Here is a 24122-nt window from a genome sequence, read left to right as displayed (position 1 = left end):
GAGAGGATGATAGAATAGAGATAAGTGCATGATGGAGAATTTAACTGAGGGCAGTAGAATCTCAGAAAGAGGACTAGCTTCAAAGGACTGGGGAGAGTCAGAGGAATCTTCCTTTCCCGTAGGTAAAGGCCTCATTGCTGACTCCTGAAGGAGCAGAAGTTTGCCAAACTTACAAGGAGAGAAGGGCATGCCGGGCAGAGAGAACAGCATATGTACAGGCACCCAAGATGGTATAGTTAGGGAACTGCCAGTAGAGGAGAAATTGTCTTATCCAATCCACTTGAAACTCAACTGGCAAATTCAAAGTTAGCTAAATAGAGAGATCATAAAATATGAGATATACATGGCTTAAAATTTTTACTTTAGCTTAAAACATATAAACATAACCTTTTAGCCTGAGGACAAGGGCTTGACCTTGATTTGCAGTCGACTGATAGAAGTTCCTCACTGCCTTTTCTGCATTAATGCACTGTCCACCATTTCCACTTTCAGCTTCTGTAAAGCTGAGCAGTGACATGAAGACACTTGTGAAGTTGCGGGAGTCCAAAATTTTTCTAGATGTTATTATAGTTTCCCAAGTTTTAAAAATTGACTGGCCTAGGGGCACATGGTGGCTCAGTCAGTTAAGCAACTGACTTTGGATCTCGGCTCAGGTCTTCATGTCAGGGTTGTGAGTTCAAGCCCTACATTGGGCTCCCTGCTGGGCATGAAGCCTACTTAAAAAAAAAAAAATTGGGAGTATACCTAATTTAATATCATGTTTTTATCAGCTCACCTTTACTGAAGGTTTTCCATAGTTTCCATAGAACCAGCAACTCTTTCTCACCCATATTTCAGTGGTTAACATAATATGAGATCAAATTCTGTAATTAAGATTATAACTCACATGGACAGGCTTTAAACCCACTCTGACTCTAGGAGAGCATACTTTGCAACTAGTGGAAGAAAAAAATGTTTGAGTCTTCTAGGGAATAGCTTGAGAACTGAGTTTCAGTATAATTTGGGTATTCACCACCCCTGCCCTTGCCCCATCTGCCTGCCAGCTCCGCTCAGCTAGAACCCACTCTTCCTCAGATTACAGCAGCCTGCAGGATTCTATCCAGGAGAGTCTTCAGGTATTGTTCAAGATCCTGGCCATCCAAAAGTCAGGAGACTTAAACAAAATAGCTTTGGAGTGGGTGACCATCATGCATAGCCTGAGTGAGTGCAGGCCTCTAGCCTGGAGAGTGGGTGGGATCTAGGGCGGGAATGCCCAGAGGGATGGGGTGAGAGGTAGGGGTTGGGTGGGGGAACCAGAAGGACCGAGCGAGGACCTTCTTCCTACTTCTTGGGCTCAGGTGACCAGGTGAAAGTTTATTCACAGGACAAGTTTGCTCTCCAAGGAAGGTCCCTGGGTCCTGCTGAGTATTTGGGGGTGGGGCACCCTGAGAGGTCAGGGTCAGCTGGACCTTGCGGAAGCTGGAACCCTAGCCTCCCTCCAGTGATCCTCTGGTGTTCACACAGGTGCCCTGCTGGAGGTGTGGGTGACTTTCCAGCAGAAGTGGATTTTTCTGAATAAAGTTCTGTATGAGATGAAGATCGAGTTTCCTAGTTCCAACCTGGTAGGAAAGAGGGGTGAGGCAGGTGGACAAGGGCTACTGCATAGTGGGGCTTATCATGGGAGGGGGAGCTGCCCTCACTTTTAACCCCTCCCTCACTGCAGAACTCCCGGTTCAAGGCCATGGATGATCAGTATCGGATCCTGATGCAGACCTCTGTAGCTGACCCCCTGGTTCTGTCACTTGTAGTGCCCAGCATCAAGCGGAGCCCTCACTTCCGAGGCCAGCAGCTACAACAACTGCTGCAAGCAGGCTCGGTGGAGCTGGAGGGCATCATCATGGCCCTGGAGACCGTGCTTTATGGGGTGTGTGCTGACTTCCCCCGCCTCTTCTTCCTCAGCAATAGTGAGCTGGTAGCCCTGCTGGCTGCCCCCCTGGAATCATGTGAGGCCCAGCTCTGGGTACGACGCTGCTTTCCTCATGTGTATGCTGTGAGTTTCAATTCCAGCCTGACTGACAAAAACACGGATGACCGGGACTCAAGCCCAAAGCCATCTACTCAGGTGGAGGCATTTGCAGTGCTTGGGGCGGGTGGGGAGGAGGTGAAGCTGCAGGGGTCTGTTCCTCTGCATCCGGATCTCCCCAAATGGCTGGCCCATCTGGAGAAGTGCCTGCGTTTGGCACTTGTGCACATGCTGCAGGGCTGTGTGGCTTCCCGGCTCGCTCTGGGCCCGTCCCTAGATGAGGCCTTCAAGCAGCTGCCCCAGCAAGGCCAGCTGCCCTTGCAGCTGTGTGTCCACCACTGGCTAGACTTAGTCCAGGCCTTCCCTTGGCAGTGTGTGATGGTGGCGGAGGAGGTGGTATGGTGGGCGGAGATGGAGGAGGCTCTGCTAGAGGGGAGGACCCTGGCCATGGTCCCCACGCATGTGCGCAAGCTTGAGGCACTGGTGCATTTTATACGGGCTCACAGGGCCTCCCAGGGTGGGCAGCCCCTGTCTTCTGTCCGCCAGACCAGCCTGCTCAGTGCTCTGTTGGCCATGGCAGTGACTCACCGGGATATAGCACAGCTGTTGCAGGAGCACCAGGTCAGTGATCTGACAGATTTCCATTGGGCCCGCCAACTCAAATACCACCTGGGTTCACCTCACATCATCCCCCAGAAACCCCTGCAGAGTCTCAAGACTATTGCATCTACTGAGACTTCTCTGTCACCAGCTGCATGCTGGATAGATGTGCTGGGTCGGTCCTTTCCGTACAATTATGAATACCTGGGTCCCAGACTAGGGTCTCTACCCAGCCTGCTGCCTGAGCGGCCAGCCCTGGTGCTGTTATTGGCCTTGGAAGAGGTGGCCTGTGGGGCTCTACTGGGCCCTGAAGGAGTGGGCAAGACAGACATGGTGAAGAGCATGGCACAGGCCCTGGGACGCCAGCTGGTGACAATGCCCTGCCTGCCTCAGACAGAAGCCCAAAGCCTGAGCAACTACCTGAACGGGGCCTTGCAGGGTGGTGCCTGGCTGCTGTTGGAGGAGGCTCAGCGCCTGCCCCTCGGCTTGCTCTCTGCCCTGGGCCAGCGCCTCACTCAGCTGCACCACCTCTGTGCCCCACTGTACCAGGAGGCCTCCCGAAGTACCAGCGCTGTTGACCCCACACACCCCCAGCTCCTGGGAAGTGGCTTCTTTGAGAAACATCACGTGTACATACGCCTTTGCTATGGCTGTTTCCTGACGCTGCGTTCCCTGAGTCCTGCTGTGCCTGCCAACCTGCACCTGCTGCTACGGCCTGTGGCACTGACACTGCCTGACTTGCAACAAGTGGCAGAGCTGACCCTGCTGGGTGCAGGGATGCGGGATGCCTCCCGCATGGCTTCCCGCTTGTCTAAATTCTTCTCCCTAGAGCGTGAGCTGGTGTCTGCATCCCTGCCCTGCCGCTTGCCATTGCTCAAGCAGGTTCTGGAAGACACGATACAAGACTTACATGTGACCAAGGAGCGCAAGTCCCAGCAGCCCCACAGCCTAGCTGTCAATGAGGAGGCTGCCCTATTGCGTGCCCTGCTACGCTCACCACTATTCAGCATCCTCAGTGGTGTCCACCTGCACAACCTCCAAGAGCTGCTCTGTGGGCTCTTCCCTAATGCCCGCCAGGTGTTGGCAGAGCCTGTGACCCACACGCTGAGGAAGCCATTGCTGGTGGAGGAACTACAGCAGATAGGCCTCCATCCCAGCCCTGATATTTTGGGATCCCTGGAGCAGCTGAGCCAGGCTCTGAGCCGGGTTTCGGGTGTTTTGCTCCTGGGCCCTGCAGGCAGTGGCAAGACCACTTGTTGGCACAGCTTATTTAAGATCCAGAATCGGCTGGCAGCCAGGGAGGACACCTCAGCTCAGGGCTGCCAGCCTGTGGAGATCACCCACCTGTATCCCAATGTCCTCAGCCCCCAGGAGTTCCTGGGATGGCTAGAGGGCCCCTGCTGGCACCATGGCGTCTTCCCCAGGCTGTTTCGTGCAGCCAATCCATGTAAGACTGCAGGCCCAAAGGGGCCACCACAGGAATCGATGGATATCCAGCACTGGATAATATGTGATGGGGTCGCCAGTGCTGCCTGGCTGGACTCTATCACTTGCCTCCTGAGCGATGCCCCCCAGCTCAGCCTCCCCAACGGGCAGCAGATAGCACGACCCCCAGGTACTTTTCTCCTGATGGAGGTGGGAGATGCAACAGGTATGTCCCCCAAAGTGGCAGGCCGGTGTGCCCTCGTCTGGTGTGGCGGGGAGCAGACTTGGCAAAGCATGCTTAGTGTTCTGATGGCAACCCTGCCCCACGAGTACCGCCTGCAACCCCAGACAGTCACTGAGCTCAACCGCCTGGCTCAAGCACTGGTGCCAGCGACATTCCGATTCCTCACCCGGCAGGGCGCCAGCTCTCTGCTGCAGGTTCATGGGCAGCAGGCCGTTTGCCCAGGTGTGGCCGAAGTGACCAGCCTGGCCCGTATCTTGCATGGTCTGCTTGGCCCCCACCTGCGCATAGATGAAGGGGAGAAGGCACATGTCTCAGGTGAGGGAAAGAGAAGGGTTGGCTTGGGACAAGGGGCCTTGAGGACAGCTGGCATACAGCTGGTGCCTGGGGTCTGGGTTCCTTAGTCGATTTGTGCCTGGGGACCAAAAGTGGGCAGCAGAGCCAATCTCTACTCACTTCCTCCACCCCCCACTTTTTCCTACCTGTGCTCCTATTCTGGCCATGATGACCTTTGCAGAGGACCTCAGCTGTAGTGATCCTGTGGCCCAGAGCTTCAAGTCCTCAAAAAGCAGCTCTCTGAACCCATCCCAGGTTGCCAGTGATGATGTACCTAATAAGTGCAAGGAGCATTTGCTGGCTGTCAGCAGCTTTCTCTTTGCATTGGTTTGGGGCTTTGGAGCCCACCTTCCCTCCAGGTATCTGCAGGGGTGGGGCCGGGGGTGGGGGATTCAGAGAGCTGAGATGGACTGGCACATGGGAGTTAACCCAGGTGACATGACTGTCGGGGAGGGTGGAATGTGTGAGTGTGTCACAAACGGAATTGTTGTAACTATCTGACACTTTTGCTTGTACATCCATCTGAACAGGCTCTGGCCCCTCTTTGATACCTTCATGAGGGGTTCTATTAGTTGCCTCTGCAACTACCTGGAGCCACTGCCTTCAGCCTTGGTGTTTGATCTACATGTATGCCCTGAAAATGGGACATTGGTCCCCTTCACTGGCCATTACCTGGGTAGCCGCATCAGAGGAATTCCGGGCACCTTCAACCCTTCTCCCCAGGTGTGAAGACAATGGGGCAGTAGCTGGGCTTGGGGCTCAAGGAGATATCCTGGGGGAGTCTATGTTCTGGGGCCAGCTGGGGCTCCCCCCTGCTTCTGTTCTTCGATATGTTTTCACAGTCACAAGAATATGTGAAGTGTTCTGCAGGTGCAGCTCTAAGACAAGACCCCTAGACCTTTGCTTTACCTAGATTACTGCCTAGATTGGCACTGCCCCAGTAAGCCCTGCTCCTGTCCTGCAGACTGAACGGCTCTTATATGTGGTGGACCTGCTGCTGTCAGAGGGACACCCAGTGCTGCTGGCTGGAGAGGCGGCAACAGGGAAGTCAACCTTTGTGGAGATGCTGGTGGAGCCCCATCACCCTTACACGTACAGCCCCATCCACTCTGCCTTTAGTCCCACCCACCTGCGCCTGCTGCTGAGTCAAGGGGTCCAGGGCCAAGTACAAGCTGCCCCATCACCTGGGCCGCACCTGGATTCTAAAGGCTCCCTCCTCTTCCTGCTGGAAGATCTGCACCTGGCCACTTCTAGTAAGTAGCTGGACGGAGGAAGAAAGGAGTCATGGTGATCTCTTGAGACTGTAAAATCCCTAACGATATTTACTGACTCTCAATTAGACACTTACACACCAAACCTCAGCATCCCATTCTTAATATCTTCTCATTGAAAATGTGCTCCCTGAACAATCACACCCCTCTCATGGCCTCATCTGCCATCTCTGTGCTTTGACTGCTAAATCTTTATCCCTGGCCAGGCTTTTCTTCTAAGTGCTAGACCTGTTTACACAGCTACTTACTGTATATCTCTATCTCGTCCCACTGGCACTTCAGACTCAACACTAAACTCATCATCTGACCCTGAAAACCTGTTCCTGTCCTTTAGTAACGAGTACAACCATCCATCCAGTCACTTAAGTCAGAAATCTTGTTGACATCTCCTGCCATCTTACCGAAGTCCAGTCACCATGTCTCTCAATTTTGCATTCTAAATATCTCTCAAATCTGTCCACTTATTTCCATTCCATCTTCCCTGGTTCAGTCAGTCACTACCTGGAACTTTGGTGAATGCTCTTGAAAGATTCCTTGCGATGAGGCTTTCTTCTCTGACACTCTGTACTCTAACTGGAGTCAACTATGTACAGGCATTCAGTAAGTCAGGTTTCCTCTAGCCTCTGGGATTGCTGTCTTCTCTGTCTTCCCTCCTCTATGTATCTGGTTAAGTCCTTATTCTTTACACATAAGCTTAGGCAACATCTTTTCCAGGAAATCTGAGCCTCCAGGCTAGGTTAGATATTCATCTCATGCTCTGTACAAAAATCTGTGACAACCATGGTTTTATGATTGTGTGTTTACTTGTTGATCCTTTCCACTACACTCTGAGCTTCATGAGAAGAGAGATTTGTCTTATTCATTCTGATAGACCCAAGAGGAAGTACTCACTAAGAGTTTATAGAAGCAAAGATTACAAAGGAAAGGGGAAATTGAGATAAAAGTCTGGGATACTAAAATTTAAAGTTTCTAAAGTGATAATGACAGGTTTGAATGTGGCCATGGGATATGCCCATGGGAATGGGCAGAAGTAAAGTATAGGGCAAAGTATTAGCTGGATTGTCCAGTTAGACACTGAAGTCTTTTATGAAATGTAGAAAACTTGAATCAGGTTGTAGACACACTTAATAATAATAGGTACAATTTATTGAGGACTGTGTGTTACAAACTTTATATCATCTTTAGTGCTCATAAAATCCTATTAAGATGGAAATTTGCTATGATCATTTTAAAGATGAAGAAACTGAAAGATTTTTATAACTTGCCCAAGATACTCTAGCCAGTAAAATGTCAGAACCAAGATTAAAATTAAGTCTGTTTAGCACCAAGACCTGTAATTTTCTGCAACTATCTTATTTGGCCCTTTCAGTAAATTTGCACAAATAATCAGATTGTCAGTTGTAAATAGAAAGGGTAAATTCAGATCTGAACAGCAGCTAAGAAGAGATTTCAGCAGGAAGGCTGAAAACATTGCAACGATGTTGTGGAGTGAAGTATATTACAGCTGGCATTGTAAAAGCTGTCCTAGGGTGGGGGTGCCTGGGTGGCTCAGTCGGTTGGGTGTCCGACTTCGGCTTGGGTCCTGGTCTCATGGTTCGTGAGTTCCAGCCCCACCTCGGGCTCTTGCACTGTCAGTGCAGAACCTGCCTAGGATTCTCTCTCTGCCTCTCTCTCTCTTTCTCTCTCAAAATAAATAAATAAACTTTAAAAAGATATTTAAAAAAAGATGTCCTATGGTAATAGCCAACAAAATATTTAGTATAAAATAAAAAAAAATTAAAAGACATACAACAAAACAAAAAACTGTGACCCATTGTCTAGAGAAAACAGTCAATAAAAACTGACCTTGAAATGGTCTAGAAGTAGAACTTAGCAAATATTTTATAGCAGCTATTATAAAAGTACTCAGATTCTTAAAGGAAAATATGATCTTAATGAGTGAACGCATAAGTAATCTCAGCAAAGAAATAGAAACTACCAAAAATAACTAAATGGAAATGGAAAGAACTGGAAAACACAATAACTGAAATGAAAAAGTCACTGCATGGTTTAACAGCAGATTGGCAATAGCAAAAGTCTGTGAATCCTGAAGAACAGAAAAATACTGAATATGAATACAGCTTCAGTATAACACACATGTAATTGGGGTTCCCGAAGGAAAGGAGAGTGAGATTAGGGCAGAAAAAAACCTATGAGGAAATAATGAACAAAATTTTCCCAAATTTCTTGGAAAATACTGACTTTCGGGGCGCCTGGGTGGCTCAGTCGGTTAAGCGTCCGACTTCAGCTCAGGTCACGATCTCGCAGTCCGCGAGTTCGAGCCCCGCGTCGGGCTCTGGGCTGATGGCTCAGAGCCTGGAGCCTGCTTCCGATTCTGTCTCTCTCTCTCTCTCTCTCTGCCCCTCCCCCGTTCATGCTGTGTCTCTCTCTGTCTCAAAAATAAATAAATGTTAAAAAAAATTTTTAAAAGAAAATACTGACTTTCAGAAAGGGAAAGCTCAGTTATCCCCAATTAAAATAATAAAAAGAAAACCACACCTAGGCACATCATAGTCAAACAGCTGAAAATCAAAGAAAAGAGACACTTGAAAGTGGTCAGAGAAAAGATAAAACACATTATGTACAGATGAATGATATTAAGAATGATGGTTAACTTCCCATCAGAAACAACAGAACCCAGAGGATGGTGAAATATCATCTTTAAAGTACTAAAAGGGGAGGGGGACCTGTCACTTTAGAATTCTCTGTCCAGTATATATACTCTTCATAAATGAGGATAAAATAAAAGTATTTCAGATGCATGAAAGCTGAGAAGATTTACTGTCGCTAGAACTGCACTATAAGAAATGCTAAAAGATGTTCTTCAGGCAGAAGGGAAATAGAATTGTATGGCAACTCAGATCTATGGAAAAGAAGGAAGAGCACCAGAAATGGTAAATGTGTGGGTGCATATAAGTAACCTTCTTTTTCATCTCTTAGTTTCCTTAAAAGATAGTTGATAGTCGGGGCGCCTGGGTGGCTCAGTCGGTTGGGTGTCCAACTTTGGCTCAGGTCATGATCTCATGGTCCGTGAGTTCAAGCCCCGTGTCAGGCTCTGTTCTGTGCTGACAGCTCAGAGCCTGGAGTCTGTTTCAGCTTCTGTGTCTCCCTCTCTACCCCTCCCCTGCTTGCACTCTGTCTCTGTCTCTCTCAAAAATAAATAAACATTTTAAAAAATGTAAAAAGACAGTTGATAGTTTAAAAATAAAAGTAATAACATTTTTGGCAGAAGTAGAAAATAACCTGGAACGGTAGCAAAAGGATAGGGTGGGAGCAGTGAGTAAAAATTATACTATTGTAAGGTTCTTGCATTCGTGAAATGTGAACTAGGAATTGGGGAAGGTCAGGCATGAGGTGTGAAGTGACACAATATTACTTCTAAGTATTGATTGATACATTAAGGAGGCATATTGTTACCCTAGAAAAATCACTCAATAACAATAGCAAAGAGTATAATTTAAAATATGTAATATTTTAAATATAAAAATATTTAAGTATGTAAAAGGAAGCAGGAAATGAGCAATAGAGGCATTAAAAAAAAGAGACGATTAGAAGACAAATGACAATATGATGGACTTTAAACCAACTGTATGAATAATTACATTAAATGTAAAGTCCTAAGCACTCCAAAAAGTCCTTCAAGACAAAGGGTATTACCAGAGATAGAGAACTGGATATCTCAGAATTAAAAGATTTAATTAATAAAAAAGACATAAAAATCCTAAATGTGTATGCACCTGAAACCGCTTCAAAATATACAAAGAAAAAGAGGGGCGCCTGGGTGGCTCAGTCGGTTAAGTGTCCAACTTCAGCTCAGGTCACGATCTCACAGCTTGTGGGTTCAAGCTCCGCATTGGGCTCTGCAGTTAAGCGTCCAACTTTGGCTCAGGTCATGATCTCACAGTTTGTGGGTTCAGGCCCCACGTCAGGCTCTGTGCTGACAGCTCAGAGCCTGGAACCTGCTTCTGATTATACTATTGTATAGTATAGAGGTATCTCCCTCTCTCTCTACCCTTACCCTGCTCGTTCTCTGTCTTTTTCTCTCAAAAATAAATAAATAAATAAAATAATAATAAAATAATAAATAAATACATACATACATACATACATACAAAAATATACAAAGAAAAAGAATGGATAGAAATGAGGGACAAACAGCAAGTCCAAAATCACTGTAGGAGATTTAATACTCCTCTCAATACTTAATAGAACAGGAGAGAGGAAATAAGGATATAGATCTAAATAGCCCTATCTACTATATTTACATTTACAGAACATCATACCCACCATCTGCAAAATACACTTTCTTTTCAAGTGTATATGGAGCATTCTCCAAGATAAATGATATTGCTGGGCTATAAAATAAGTCTCAACAAATGTCAAAGGATTAAAATTTGTAGAATATTTTCTCTGACTACAATAATAAAACTCAGTAACAATAATACACCTAGAAAATTCCCAAATTCTTTGCAATTAAACAACACACTTCTAAATAATTCATGCTTCAAAGAAATCACAAGGGAAATTAGAAAATATTTTGAACTGAATAATAAAACAAAACATATCAAAATCTGTGGGATGTAGTTTAAGCAGAGCATTGTGATCAAATGTACTATATCCCCAGAATGTAAAGTTGAGTCAGCATTCAAAAATCAGTATAATTTATGACATTAATAGAATAAATGAGAAAACATGTAAGATCATCTTAGTAGATAAAGAGAATGCATTTGATAAAATGCAACACTATTCATGGTAGCTCTCAGCAGACTAGGAATAGAAGGGAACTTTCACAGTTTGATGAAGGACATCTATTAAAACCTACAGCTAATTACGTACTTAATGGTGAAATATTGAACACTTTATAAGATCAGTCACAAGGCAATAACATCCACTTTCACTGCTTCTATTCAATATTGAACCAGAGGGTCTTTGGTGCACATCAGTGCACCACATCAGTGCAATAAGAAAAAGAAATAAAAGCTTTTAAAATTGGAAAAGACAAACTAATACTCTCTCTACTGTCATATAACATGATTTTCTTTCTTTTTTTATTTTTTAAATGTTTGTTTATTTTTTGAGAGAGAGAGCAAGCCAGGGAGGGGCAGAGAGAGAGGGAGAGAGAGAATACCAAGCAGGCTCTGCGATCTCAAGACAGAGCCCGATGTGGGGCTCAAACTCATGAACTGTGAGATCATGACCTGAGCTGAAATCAAGAGTTGGACACTTAAACGACTGAACCACCCAGGTGCCCCAACATGATTTTCTACAAAGAATCCTAAGTAATCTACACCATCACCACCAACAACAAAACAAGCCTACAAAACTGCTAGAATAAATAAGTGAATTTAATTTAGCAGGGTCATAGGATACAAAGTAAATCTATTGAAATCATAAGTATTTCTATATCCTAGTAACAATTGGCAATCAAAAATTTTAAATCTGGCTTAAAATATCTTCTGAAAGCTTAAAATATTTAGGAATAAACTTAGATATATACACTGAAAATCACTAAATATTGCTGAGGTAAAGGAGACAAATAAATGAAGAGATATACCATGTTCATGGGTCAGAGGAGTTAATATCATTACAGAGCTCATTCTCCTCCCCCAGTTGATCTATAGATTCAGTGGAATGCCAATCTAAATCTTCTAAATCTGAGCAGGCTTTTTTTTTTTTTTTTTTTGGTATAAAATGACAGGATGGATAGGCTTATTCTGAGACTTATATGGAAACACAAAAGACCTAGAAGAGCCAAAACAACTTTGAAAAAGAAGAATAGGGGCACCTGGGTGGCTCAGTCGGTTAAGCATCCAACTTCAGCTCAAGTCATGATCTCACTGTTTGTGGGTTCGAGCCCCGCATCAGGCTGTGTACTGACAGCTTGGAGCCTGGAGCCTGCTTCGGATTCTGTGTCTCCTTCTCTCTCTGCCCCTCCCCAACTTGTGCTCTGTCTCTGTCTCTCAAAATAAATAAATGTAAGAAAGGAAAGAAGGAAGGAAGGAAGGAAGGAAGGAAGGAAGGAAGGAAGGAAGGAAAGAATAAAGTGGAAAGGCTTACACTATTTATTTCAACGCTTACTACAGGGCTATAGTAATCAAGAGAGTGGGGTATTCATATAAGGACATGGATACAGACAGACTAATGGGAGAAAACAGAGAATCTTATATAATCATATATAGTCAATTGCTTTTCAACAAATGTGCCAAAATAATTCAATGGGGAAGTTGGAACAACTACATATCTGTTTGGTGAAAAAAAAGAAACCCTGAATCCTACCCCATGACATACACAAAAATTAATTATAAATCAGTTAAAGACCTAAATGTAAAAGCTAAAATTATAAAACTTTACAAAAAAATGTTAGAGAAAAATCTGTATGACCTTGGTTAGAAGCAATGATTTCTTAGGACACAAATATTGGATTTTGTGAAAATCAAAAACCTATGCCCTTCAAAAGACACTGTTAAGAAAATGAAAAAGTAAGCCATAGACAAAAATACAATACACATATCTGACAAAGGACTTATACCCAGAATACATAAAAAAGCTCTTACAACTCAATAAGAAAACAAACTCCATTTTTAAAAATGGATAAAAGATACTTTACAAAAGAAAGATTAGTGAGTGGTCAACAGCACCTGTGTCAGCATTATTCTGCACAGTCAAAACCTAGAAACAACCTAAATGTCCATCAGCGTGTCAGTGGGTCTACAAGTTGTGGTATTTTTATAATGGACTACTACTCCAATAAAACAGAATAAACTGATACACGTGAAACATGGATGAATATCAGAATCATGCCGAGTGAAAGAAGCCAGACATGCTAAACTACATACAATACGATTCCCTTTACATGAAGTTCTAGAACAAGCAAAGCTAAGCAATAGTGATGCAAATCAGATCATATAGAAGTTCCTGGGACAATGTGGCAGGGTACTGACTGCAAAGGGTCATAAGGGAACTTTCTGAGGTGATGAAAATGTTCCAAATATCATTGGAGTAGCGGTTACATAGGTGTGCACATTTGTTAGAACTCGTGAGCTACACATTTAAAATGTGTACATTTTATTTTACATAAGTTATAGTTTAACACTGACTTCACAGAAGTGTGTGTGTGAGAACTCCTCTCTCTTGACTGTGATGACTGCACTTTCCCCCTATTGTGTCAGATCAGGCTTCCATCCGTCCCAGCTTCCAAACTTCCTGTTGTTAACAAATAATTGGTCACAGAAGTAGGATTTTCAGGGAGAAGGAAGAAGAAATCACTCGCTTTTAGGGAGGGTGTGGGGGAGACAGAACAATATACTCAGACGTGACAAAGTCCCAGCACATCCGGTGTACAAAATTCCTTTAGAACCCTGTGTGTGCCCGAAGTAAACCCAGGGAAGCAGGAATAGGAAGAACAGGTGACACCGTCATGTGCGCACCTGCATGTCCTCACTGTCAGTCTTCATGTCCCACAGACCCAGAGAAGACCTGCCAGCCAGTGTTGGAGACTTTGCGCCAGGCCATAGATGGCACGGTGTATGCCCACAGCACCTTGGAATTGCAGATGCTGCAGCCTCTAGTCAACTTCCTTGCCACTGCCACAGTACCAGGCTTCTGTGAGCTCCCACTGTGCCCACGTCTCTTTAGACTCTTCACAGTGCTGGCCCTGGGTAGCATGACCCAGGCCATCCTTCTGAGCAGGCATACACCTAGCATCCAGGCCTGGCTTGAGCGCTTCCCCTCTGTGGAACGGGAGGGGGTTCTAGCGAAAGCCCTGGTCCGGGCCTCAGTGGAGGCCTGGGAGGCTGTGGGCAACTGCTTTATGCCTTCCCCGCTCCACCCACATTACCGCTTTTCCCTGCACTCTGTGAGCCAACTACTGGGCAGTTTGCAGCTGCTGCCAACCAGGATGGGCTCCCGGGGTTTTCTGGATGTTCCCAACCATCAGGAGCACTTGCACCGGGTGTCAGGCTTACATGGCACCCGCCTGACAGTCATGATGGCCACACGTAACATGGTGCGTCTTTGGTTGCATGAGGCACAGAGGACATTTTGTGACCGGCTGGATAGCCCTAGAGAACGCTCCTACTGTGCCAACCTGCTCCTAGAAGTAGCTCAGAGTGTCTTCTGCTGTGAGCCAGCACCCCAGCATGGAGGCAAGGGCTATGAGGAGGAGGAAGAAGATGAGGAGGAGAGGGTGCCCGAAGTGGAATCTGAAGGGGAGTTGGCCCAGTGGGAGGACTTAAGCAACAGTGGCAGTGAGACAGAGGAGGAGGACGACCCTTATGGCCTTCAGGTCACCACAGGCTCACCCTCCAATGATTCAGGTCTAGCACCTTCCACAGCACCAGTAAAGAAGGAAAGCACAGAAATTATAAGTCAGGATACAAGCCAGGAGGAAGGCACAAAGACCTGCAGCTGCAAACTTCAGTTAAACAGAAACAAGAGTTGGTGGCAGAAAACCGCCCAGATGGACCTGGTCTCTCCTCTGTTGCTACCAGTGCTACTACTCTGCCCCTGGGAAAAGCCCTCTGACCTGGTCTTCAGTCAGGAGCTGACACTAGGGTCCAACTCTGAGAGCCCCAGCCTGTACCTGGAACGGCAGTGGGAGAGCCTGGAGGAGCAGCTGTCCACCACAGCCTCTCAGCTGAAGTTGAACGCCTCCCTTGCCTCTTGCCACGCCATGGCCATGCACGTGGCCCGCCTGGTCCGGGTGCTGGCCAGGCCTCGGCAGCACGGCATACTGCTCTCAGGGGCTTTGGGTACTGGGCGCCGTACTGCCATCACTCTGGCAGCTAGCATTTATCAGGCCCACCTCTTCCATCTGCCATCTGGCTCAGAGGAGGCCATTCTCCAGTGTCTACGGGATGCCAGCTGGCATGCTGGCATGTTAGGCCAGCCAGTGGCCCTGCTGGTGCCCAAGGGTGTGGATCTTACTACCCTTCATCGTCTGCTGGCCCTGGCAACCTCGGGCAGTTTCCCTGACCAGTATACAGAGGCAGATCTGGAAAGTATTGAAGAACACCTCCCCAAGGAGAACCTTAGTGTCAAGCAGAACATCAAGAAGGAAATGCTGTTGCACAGGTGAGGCCAAGAACCCCATACTAGGAACTGCTTTGCTCTTGCTCTGTCCTGGCCAAAAGGCCAAAAAGAAATCTAAGAGCTGCTGTGAGAGCTCAGATCAGGGATAAGGGGTCAGGTTTGGGGGTGGGACCTCAATGGGCAAACAGGGATAAAGGGGAGGACAGTATCTAGCTCCTGGCCCACAGGTTCTACCAGCAAGTGTGCAACCACCTGCACATCTTCATCCTGATTGGAGATGACCAGGCCCACAAACAGCTGCCCTCCACCCTTTACCTGAGGCTTCTTCAACTGGCCATTGCTAGCATTGACCGCTATGAACCCTGGGACCAAGACTCCCTGATCAGTGTGGTCCGGCACTACCTGGAGGGTGCTCAGAATCCATCCATTGATGATGGTGAGCCCTTTTTACTGTTCTCACTACTCATCCCAACCAAGTTTTAATGAGGATTCATGTCAGTCTCTCTCTCTCCCTGGAACCTAGTGACCCCCTTCACCTTTTCTGCCCCTTTTCCTAAATCAGAAGAGGGTCCTTTTTCTTTCCCATTCCCCTACAAGTTCACAAGCCCAGGCTAAAGTCATGCCCATTTCAGACTCCTTGAAGTGCCCAGACCTCCAGGCGTCAATTCCCAGTGTGGCCAAAGCCATGGCTCTCATCCACCTTTCGGCTGCCAGCTACCATGGACACCTATGCCCTGAGTTGCCACTAGTCACCCCCAAGACATTCCTAGACTTTCTGGACACCTTCGTGCTGCTGCAGCAACAGATGACTCTGCAGATTAAGAAGAAGGCCCAACGGTGAGTGGCCCCATTTCCTGCACTGTACCTCCTGCTTCCTTGGGTCCACTAATTGGTATATTGTTTCTCTAGGATCCAGAATGCCCTGGAAAATCTGAGAATGCTTATGGAGAAGCACAATGCCCACACCAACTTTGTCTTTAACTTGGAACAGCTGCTGAAAAGTTCCCGCAAGGTAAAGGGGGAGAAGATTGTGAGGTATGCACAGTAGGGTCAAGGCAGGAGACCAAAGGGGGATTTTGGAGGAACCAACCAAACCGAACCTAAGGGTTTTTTTTTTAAAGTTTATTTTTATTTATTTTGAGAGAGAGAGAGAAAGCGGGGGAGGAGAAGAGGGCAAAGGAGAGAGTATCCCAACAGTGCAGAGCCCAGTCGCAGGGCTCAAACTCATGAGCTGTGAGATCATGACCTCAGCTAAAATCAAGAGCCAGACACTTCATACCTACTGAGCCAGGCACCTCTGAACCTCAGTTCTTATCTCTTAAGAGTACTCCTTTCCTCAGGGTATCTCTTTAGTCTCTGCTATCACCTCCTTTAGAGCTTAGGCTCAAGGTTGCCCATGGCACAGCTGAGATCAGGCCGATTCTTCTAAACACATGAAACCCCAGTGTCTTCTTCTGGTGTCCTCAGTATGTACCTTGACTATGGGAAGTTCAGTGTACTCCCCAAAATCTCCATGGATTCCCAACGGAAACAGGGCAGAGATTATACTCTCATGATCACCTCTACTCTTATCTCTTCTTCTCCTGGATTCTCTATCATGACTCGTTAGCACACCTCTTATAGCCATCCTGTTCTCCCATATAGCTTTGTCTCTGTACCTCTTCCCTCCACAAAAGCACTGACTATACAAGGCTCTTGTGTCCACCGAGGAAATGTGGATGGGCGATGGCAGTGGGTCAATTTAGATTTTAGACCAGACCAGAGATTGGAATGGTACACTAGACTTCAATGTCCTGAATTTCTTTAGTCACCCTCCACAGGGCATTTCCCAGTAACCAGCTCTTCTCTTCTCCTCCCTCTCCCCGTGCCCACTCACAATGCTATTCAACCACTCCACTTTTCCTTTAGAACTCTCCCAACACAATTCTCATGTAACAAGAGATATTTTTCTCGTCCAAACTTAAATCTCATTTTGTTCTTAATAAGAGAGAATTCCAAAATAGCTTTTCTTTTTATTCATGCTACACAAGGCTTTGGTGAAGGTTCAGGGATAACTGCAGAGAAGTGAACTAGTGGTCAACTCACTAGTTCAAATGGGTTGGACAAAAGGACAAATACTTCCCCTCAACTGGGCTTTCGGGCCATACAGCTCCCAGTGGCCAGTCTGTCTCTTTTGATGGGTGCCTCAGGGATATCACCCAGTGCTGTGCAACTCTAGGGGCATGGCTTCCATTGTGTCTACATGCATAGTTGTCAGCGTGTTCTCTGTAAATGATGTTGGAGTTCTCACGGTACTGGTACCCTCCTACCATTCACCACCAAGGGTCACTAGCTTAGATAAAACTTCAGGGTTAATTAAGGTGAAAACAAAACAAAACAAAACAAAACAAAACAAAACAGTTCACAGAGGGACAGGAATGCCCATTCAAGTGTTTTCCAAATTCCAGTGTCTTGTGTTGGGTCCTGCCATTTCCCAAAGTGATTAATACCAGGAATTGTTGATCTGATTTAAAGGTGCTACTATTCTTTGAGTCAGTTATATCAAAGCACAACATAAGAAACCCAAAAATCTGAATAAGAGATGTTCATAGTGGATGCTCCTGGCTGATTCAGTCGGAAAAGCATGTGACTCTTGATCTCAGGGGTTTTGAGCTCGAGCCCCGCACTGGGTGTAGAGATTACTTAAAAATAAAATCTTAGAGAGAGAGAGGGAGAGAGAGGTTCATAGTGTCAGAGGCATTCAATGTCAGATCCTTTGCCCATTCACTCAACAGCTGTAATAGTGTGTACTTCTTTCAGTGTTCCCCACACCAGGAAATGGCATCACCATCCATTTAGTCACTTAAGCCAAATCCCAGGAGTCATTCTGGAGCCCTCCATCTCCCTTTTCTCTCATATTCCACTGGTTCATTTATTCATTATTGTACTCTACAACAGTTAAGGGAACTCCACTTTTTTTCTGTCCAGCCACTCATTGATATTTATGTCTGTGTCTACATCAATGTCTACATCTAGATAGACAGGTCACTAGAATCCTTGCCAAAACTTTCTGAGGTGGCTATCCTTTTTCCCATTTTATAGACGAGAAAAGTAAGACCCAGAGAGGTTAGGATGAGGATTAAATGACATCTTACTTGGAAAGCATTTAAAAGTGCTGGCACAGGGGCACCTGGGTGGCTCAGTCAGTTAAGCGGCTGACTTCAGCTCAGGTTGTGATCTCGCGGTTCATGGATTCAGGCCCTGTGTCGGGCTCTGTGCTGACAGCTCTGAGCCTGGAGCCTGCTTTGGATTCTATGTCTCCCTCTCTCTCTTCCCCTCCCCCATCACACTCTGTCTTTCTCTATCTCTCAAAAATGAATAAATGTTAAAAAAAATTTTTTTTAAGTGCTGGCACATAGTAAGAGTTCAATAAATGATAGCTCCTCCTAATTAAGAAAGATAAGGCACTGTCATTGCCTTCATGGTGCCTAGTTTACTGGAACATATAGACTCAGCTAGGCAATTACTGTTACTGTGATAACACTGTGTTATCACAAAGTCCAGGGAGCTCTGAAGTATCGAGACTTTCTAGAGAAAGCAAAGTGCCACAGTAAGTAGCACAGAGCCATGTGTAGAACACGGCAAGCACTAAAAATCATTCCTTAAATATGTAAATAAATGAATGAAGTGCACCAAAGGTGATGCCTGGAGGTTAGCTAGGATTTGGCGTAAAAGGGAGTGGGGGTGGGTGGGAAGACTGTCACAGGCTGAAGCAAAAGCGTGGGCAAAGGCCCAGAAGCAGGGGAGTGTGTGTCACGTTGGAGGAGCTGAAAGTCAGGAATGGCTGGGAGAGTGGGGTGCTGGGGCAAGGACAGACACAAGGTTAGAAAGCGGAGTTGAGGTCTCCTGGGCACAAAGGCCTCGTAAACCAACTGGGAGAGTTGGCAAATGTTCTGAAACATGATGATGATGGTATTTGGCTATGGCATGGAGAGCAGAGGAGAAGAAGTGGGTAAGAGTGGAAACTGAGATGCAGTGAGGGAGCAGACATGATGGACATGTGGGAGGTAGAACAGAAAGGCCTTGAAGATGGGTTGGGTTTGGGGGAATAGAAGAGATGGAGCCAGGGTAACAATGAGATTTTCTTCCTTGGGAAACTGTGTTTTGCTACAGTTCTCTGTGAAAAAGAAAGGGTGAGGAGATGAGTAAGATTGCAAGAGATCTGGCAGGGCACAGTGAATATGTTGTTCATTTGTGGGCATGTGGGCTCTGAGGGGACTGTGAGGCATTGAAGAGGAGATTGCCATGAAGCCGATGGACACATGGATGTGGGGCTCAGGAAAAAAAATCTGGCTAGAGATAGCAATTTGAGAGTTGTTAAAATTTTTTTTTTAATTTTTTTTTCAACGTTTATTTATTTTTGGGACAGAGAGAGACAGAGCATGAACGGGGGAGGGGCAGAGAGAGAGGGAGACACAGAATCGGAAACAGGCTCCAGGCTCTGAGCCATCAGCCCAGAGCCTGACGCGGGGCTCGAACTCACGGACTGTGAGATTGTGACCTGGCTGAAGTCGGACACTTAACCGACTGTGCCACCCAGGCGCCCCGAGAGTTGTTAAAATTTAAGTGGTAATGAAAGGCATGAGATTAGGGAGGGCACATAGAAGTGTAGGATGAGAAGGTAAGGGGGCCCTGAAACATTGCTGTGGAATACTGAAGGGATGGTAGAGGAGAAGACTGAGTAAGAGCAGCCACAGAAGTTGGAGAAAGCCAAAGGAGTACATGGTGTCATGAAAGTCAAGGGAGGACAATGTTTCAAGAGGGAGGGAACTGTCTTGTATGACAAATGCCACTAATGGGTCAAGTAAGATAGAGTATGGCATAATGGTTAAGCACGTGGGCTTCAGAGTCAGACTGCCTGGGCCTGTGTGGCAGTTCAGGAGAAGCAGTCACCCACTGGGAGCTGCATCACCAAGTGTGTAAGTCATAGACCAGTGAGTGATAGTTCCAGGACCCAGTCTTTATCTGTGGCCTACATGGAGTTCAACTAGCTCCTCCTGACTATCAAGTGAGGAGTATGCTGCAGTCCCAAGCCCACAGGGCTCCCCTTGGGGTAAGCCCACCTGGCCCAGGATCTGGAGCTGCAGTGCCTGGACCTCTGTTTGCAGAACCTCCACATACTTCAGCAGCAGCTCCAGCAAGACAAGCTGCTGTACAGGCGGCAGCTGGCGGAGTGTCAGCAGCAGGAGGACCTCATCAAGAACCTGACCAAGCAGCGGGATGCCCTGCGGGCTCAGTATGAGGCTTTCCTGGAGCAGGTGGGGTCTTGCTGCTGCCTGCCCTGTGCTGCTCTTCTCTTGGGAGGGGACAACACTTCACGGGATGTCCAGAGGAAAGAATGGGGTGACTTGTCATGGAGTCTCGTGGGGGAGGGGCAAAGTAGAATGGCTTGAGAAATGGTCCCTCATGGGAACTCCTAGGAAGAGGTGATCACTCCTGGCAACACATTGAAGGAAGAGGACACTTTGGAAATTCACTTCAAGAGTGCATATCTCCTCATTTAGATGGGCAAGGCATTCCTGGGGCCTCTGAGCCAGCTGCAGGTAGCCGACTTTGAGGAGCTACGGAGCTATCGAGTACCACCGGAATCTGTGGTCCGGGTGACCGATGCCCTGTGCGATCTGTTCCACTGTGAAACAGGCTGGGCCAGCGCCAAGCAGCTCTTATGCACCGAGGATTTTTATCAGGTAGGGAATGTGGAGCACGATGGAGGAGGCGAGCAGAGGCACAAAGGGCAGACTTGGCAGAGCGAGGCTGTTAGAGCCAGGTCCAGAGCACCTGTGACTGCCCCTACCCCTCTTAACACATTTTCCCAGGAGCTGGTGTTCTTCCCCAAGGAGAAGATGACAGACTCCGAGATCATAAAGTTAGCCCAAGCTCTGAAGGCTCCAGGTATGAGTGATGCAGCTCTGCGGGCAGTAAGCATACCTGCAGCGAGCCTGGCAGCCTGGCTCTGGGCTGTCCTGCGCTATGGGCTGGCACAGCGTCGGGGACTGCCCACGGGCCTGCTGCTGCGGCAGATAGAGGCCACGCTGGCTCGGGAGCAGGCCCTCCTGGGCCACCGCCAGTTCCAGGCCCAGGAGACCCTGGAGCACAAACTGGATCTGGCCAACAAGCTGGAAGACTCCTGGGTTTCGCACAACCGTGTGATGGAGAATCTCATTCGCGCTCAATGTGGCCAATATCACAAGTGGCCCATAAAGTCTGCACTGCTCACACCTATGCAGTCCTGGACTACAGAGCTCCAGGTAACCAGCTCCTGCCCCGGTCTTCCCCCAAAGCTCATTTCTGTCCCACTGACCCCAACAACTCTGCTCCTCCCTGCACCCTCACTGCTTCCCTTTGTCCCACTGCCCTCCTTACCATGCTTTCCTGCATACCCTGCTTCACGCTCTCTCTACCAGACCCTCTCTACCTGTACCCTCCTCGCTGGCCTACATGCCCTCTGTTCTTCCCTTCCACACCAGAAGTTGAAGGGGTACTGCACAACTATGTTCGGGGATGCCCTTCTGTGTTCAGCTGCCATCATCTACCTGGGTCCTTTCCCAGCACTGCGGCGCCAGGAGCTACTGGACAAGTGGCTGGCTCTGTGCAGGGGCTTCCAGGAGCCCCTGGGCCCAGATGATGTGGCACAGGCCCTGAAGCAGAAGCAGAAATCTGCCATCATGCCACCAAAGAACCCCCTGCTCTCCACACGCTCTCCCTTCAACCTTCTGACCCTGCTTAGCTCCAAATCTGAACAGTTCCAGTGGGACCGAGACCTGAAGCCCCAGGCAAAGTCAGCCCGCCTGGCAGGCCTGCTCCTGCGAAGTCACACCCACTACTCCAGCTTCCGTTGGCCTCTGCTGCTTGACCCTAGCAACCAGGCCCCCATCTGGCTGAACCCACTGCCTCTGCAAGAAACTAGATGCTTGGCCCCAGGTCCAGGTAAAGTGCAGATATAAAGCCAGGGATAATGAACATAATGCTTCTCCTTCTCAGGTATCTGAACAGCCAGCACTCAGCCACAGGTGGTCCTCCCTTTCATAATAAAGACACTAAATTTTTGTAGCCAGCATATCCTAGATTTCAGCAGCCTACATGATATTAATAAATTAGGTCACATTTGCATCTTGGGGCCTATACTGCAATGATTCTGACTTTACATGTCTGACCAGTCCATGATCTTCCACTTCCTTGGTCTGCTCAGCACTCTTAGAAACTTGGCCTACAACTCGGAGCCTTCCTTACTGTCGGAATTTATCCCATGTTCAGGAATTCTGGGGAAATATTTCTATTATCTCTGCTTGGAGCAGAGACCTATCTGGGTAGAGTGTCAGAAGGAGGTGTTTCCTAGGGGAAGGAAGCAAGGGTATTGGGTAGGGGAAGGAGAAAATGGTGTTTATTTCCCAGAAGGGGTTGGGAGTTGCACCGGGGACAGTAATAGATATCTACAATGGAAGGTACATAATAAAGCAGTCTGTGATGTGGGCTCTCTAATCTGACTGTCTGGGTCAAATACCTGTTCTTTGCTAGCTATGCAAACTAAGACATGGTACTTAATCTCTCTAAGCCAAAATTTATTTGACAATAAAATTAGCATCTTAATTATACCCATCTTACAAAACATCATATTAAATGAGATAATTTATGTAAAAGGGGTTCACACAGTGCCTAAAAACAATTTCTCAAAAATTTTAGTATTACTACTCATGTATTACTGCTACCATTATTACCTTCCATCCCTTGGCTGTCCAGCATAACCTTCCATTGTGCCCATACACCATTATGAAAATACACAGTATATAACTTTCACATGTGCAACTATAAGTAAATTTACACCCTTTCTAGTAAGGGACACAATGAAGAAACATCTAGCTGCAGCATCCAATTCTGAGTCCAGGAGCTGTGAACAGTGTTCATTGTTCTTGATCAGAGTTAGATGTGGCTCTTTGTGATTCTATAACCTGTGACAGAGTATACTCTCAATCTCACCATAGCAGTACATCCAATATGCAGAGTGAAGCAAAATCAAATCAAGATAACTACAGTAAACTTCCTGTTTAGAAACTGGATAAGGGTAAGAAACACACACTTATCTAATTAGTCTTTAGCATGTACTGTGTAATGCCAGACAGAGATAGGAAGGCAAATGATTAGCATCACTTCACTGGATATAGAGTGAGTTCTTGGGACAGCCACTTCAGCTATCCTGTGTTCTAATGAACAGTATGATGTTCCTTGTCCATTGTACCCAGGGCTATCTGTGAAAGGAACATTGGTCAAGAATCCTGTTTGTAGCTGTTCAGCCGTACATAGCCACTTCCTATCGGAATGGGATGGGGGCTTAGGATTTGTCTTCAAATTAAGCAAACACTGATCACTTGTTACCAGATAGAGGATTTTCTGGCTAATTCCACTAAATCTCTCATCTTCTTTCCTTCAGATTTCATCTGTAAGGATTCTGTTAGCTATTAACCAATGCCAGAAATCTTGGTACACTCTCATTCTTGAATTTAAACCCTATTTTCTGTCTTCTCTCTTAACATTGGTTCTGGGGGCTTGAGAAATTCCACTAAGCCTTAATTGCCATCCAGCTAAACCTTGGCCTTCAGCTCAGAGCTGTAGTAAGAAAATAGTGTGAGTAGTGAGCTCAGGGTAATTGGCCATGGAGCATAGCCCCTAATACTTGGGGGCTGTATCCAAATCAAAAGGGGAAGGGAGACTATTAAATTTGTCAAGCAGAGAATGCATAAAGAGAAGTGCTTGAGATGGATCTGGAAAATTACCTTCCCTGATTTTCCAGCCTCTTCCAATAGCCAGTAATTTCCTATTCCATGCAACATGAGGTAGATAATCATCTTTACAAATCAGCAAGGTACATGAGTATCTGAACATTTGTGGTCTGAAATTGCTTGATATGAGCAGAAAGGAATTTTCTTACAGTTTTTTTTTTTCCTGAGGGTTGTTTCTCTCATCTAAGTAGAGAAGTAGCCAGCATGCCTTCTTCTAAATCCACTGAAGTTCAGTGAGCATATGGTCCAAATCCCATGAGATAAACCAACTTCTTACCCACCACACAGATTAGTAGGGAAAAGAAAAATCCTCATTGCCTCCCCACTAACTCGCTGTATCAGGTAGAAATGCTATCACTATCAGT

General features: G+C 46.7%; 1 protein-coding gene across 24 annotated transcripts in view; it reads left to right on the top strand.

Annotated features, from left to right (window-relative positions):
- Positions 1 to 24122, top strand: part of DNHD1 (dynein heavy chain domain 1) — a 97889-nt gene that overhangs the window by 46863 nt on the left and 26904 nt on the right. For 19 of the 24 annotated variants that reach the window (XR_008290477.1, XR_008290478.1, XR_003417986.2 and 16 more), the window contains 14 exons: positions 1075 to 1200; positions 1504 to 1601; positions 1703 to 4586; positions 4786 to 4963; positions 5135 to 5327; positions 5569 to 5857; positions 13378 to 14986; positions 15172 to 15380; positions 15577 to 15781; positions 15854 to 15956; positions 20092 to 20241; positions 20488 to 20670; positions 20800 to 21231; positions 21451 to 21910. Coding sequence is in view for 18 of the 24 variants with exons in the window: in XM_053203551.1 (XP_053059526.1) it covers positions 1075 to 1200; positions 1504 to 1601; positions 1703 to 4586; positions 4786 to 4963; positions 5135 to 5327; positions 5569 to 5857; positions 13378 to 14986; positions 15172 to 15380; positions 15577 to 15781; positions 15854 to 15956; positions 20092 to 20241; positions 20488 to 20670; positions 20800 to 21231; positions 21451 to 21910 (7119 nt within the window). In the remaining 6 variants the exon portion in view is untranslated. Of the gene's footprint in view, positions 1 to 1074; positions 1201 to 1503; positions 1675 to 1702; positions 4587 to 4785; positions 4964 to 5134; positions 5328 to 5517; positions 5858 to 13377; positions 14987 to 15171; positions 15381 to 15576; positions 15782 to 15853; positions 15957 to 20091; positions 20242 to 20487; positions 20671 to 20799; positions 21232 to 21450; positions 21911 to 24122 lie in introns of those variants that run through there. The other 5 variants (XM_053203545.1, XM_053203552.1, XM_053203553.1 and 2 more) reach the window with 5 other exon arrangements.

Source organism: Acinonyx jubatus, chromosome D1, assembly GCF_027475565.1.
Source record: "Acinonyx jubatus isolate Ajub_Pintada_27869175 chromosome D1, VMU_Ajub_asm_v1.0, whole genome shotgun sequence".
Lineage (NCBI taxonomy): Eukaryota > Metazoa > Chordata > Mammalia > Carnivora > Felidae > Acinonyx > Acinonyx jubatus.
This window is presented reverse-complemented; position numbering and strand designations above follow the sequence as displayed.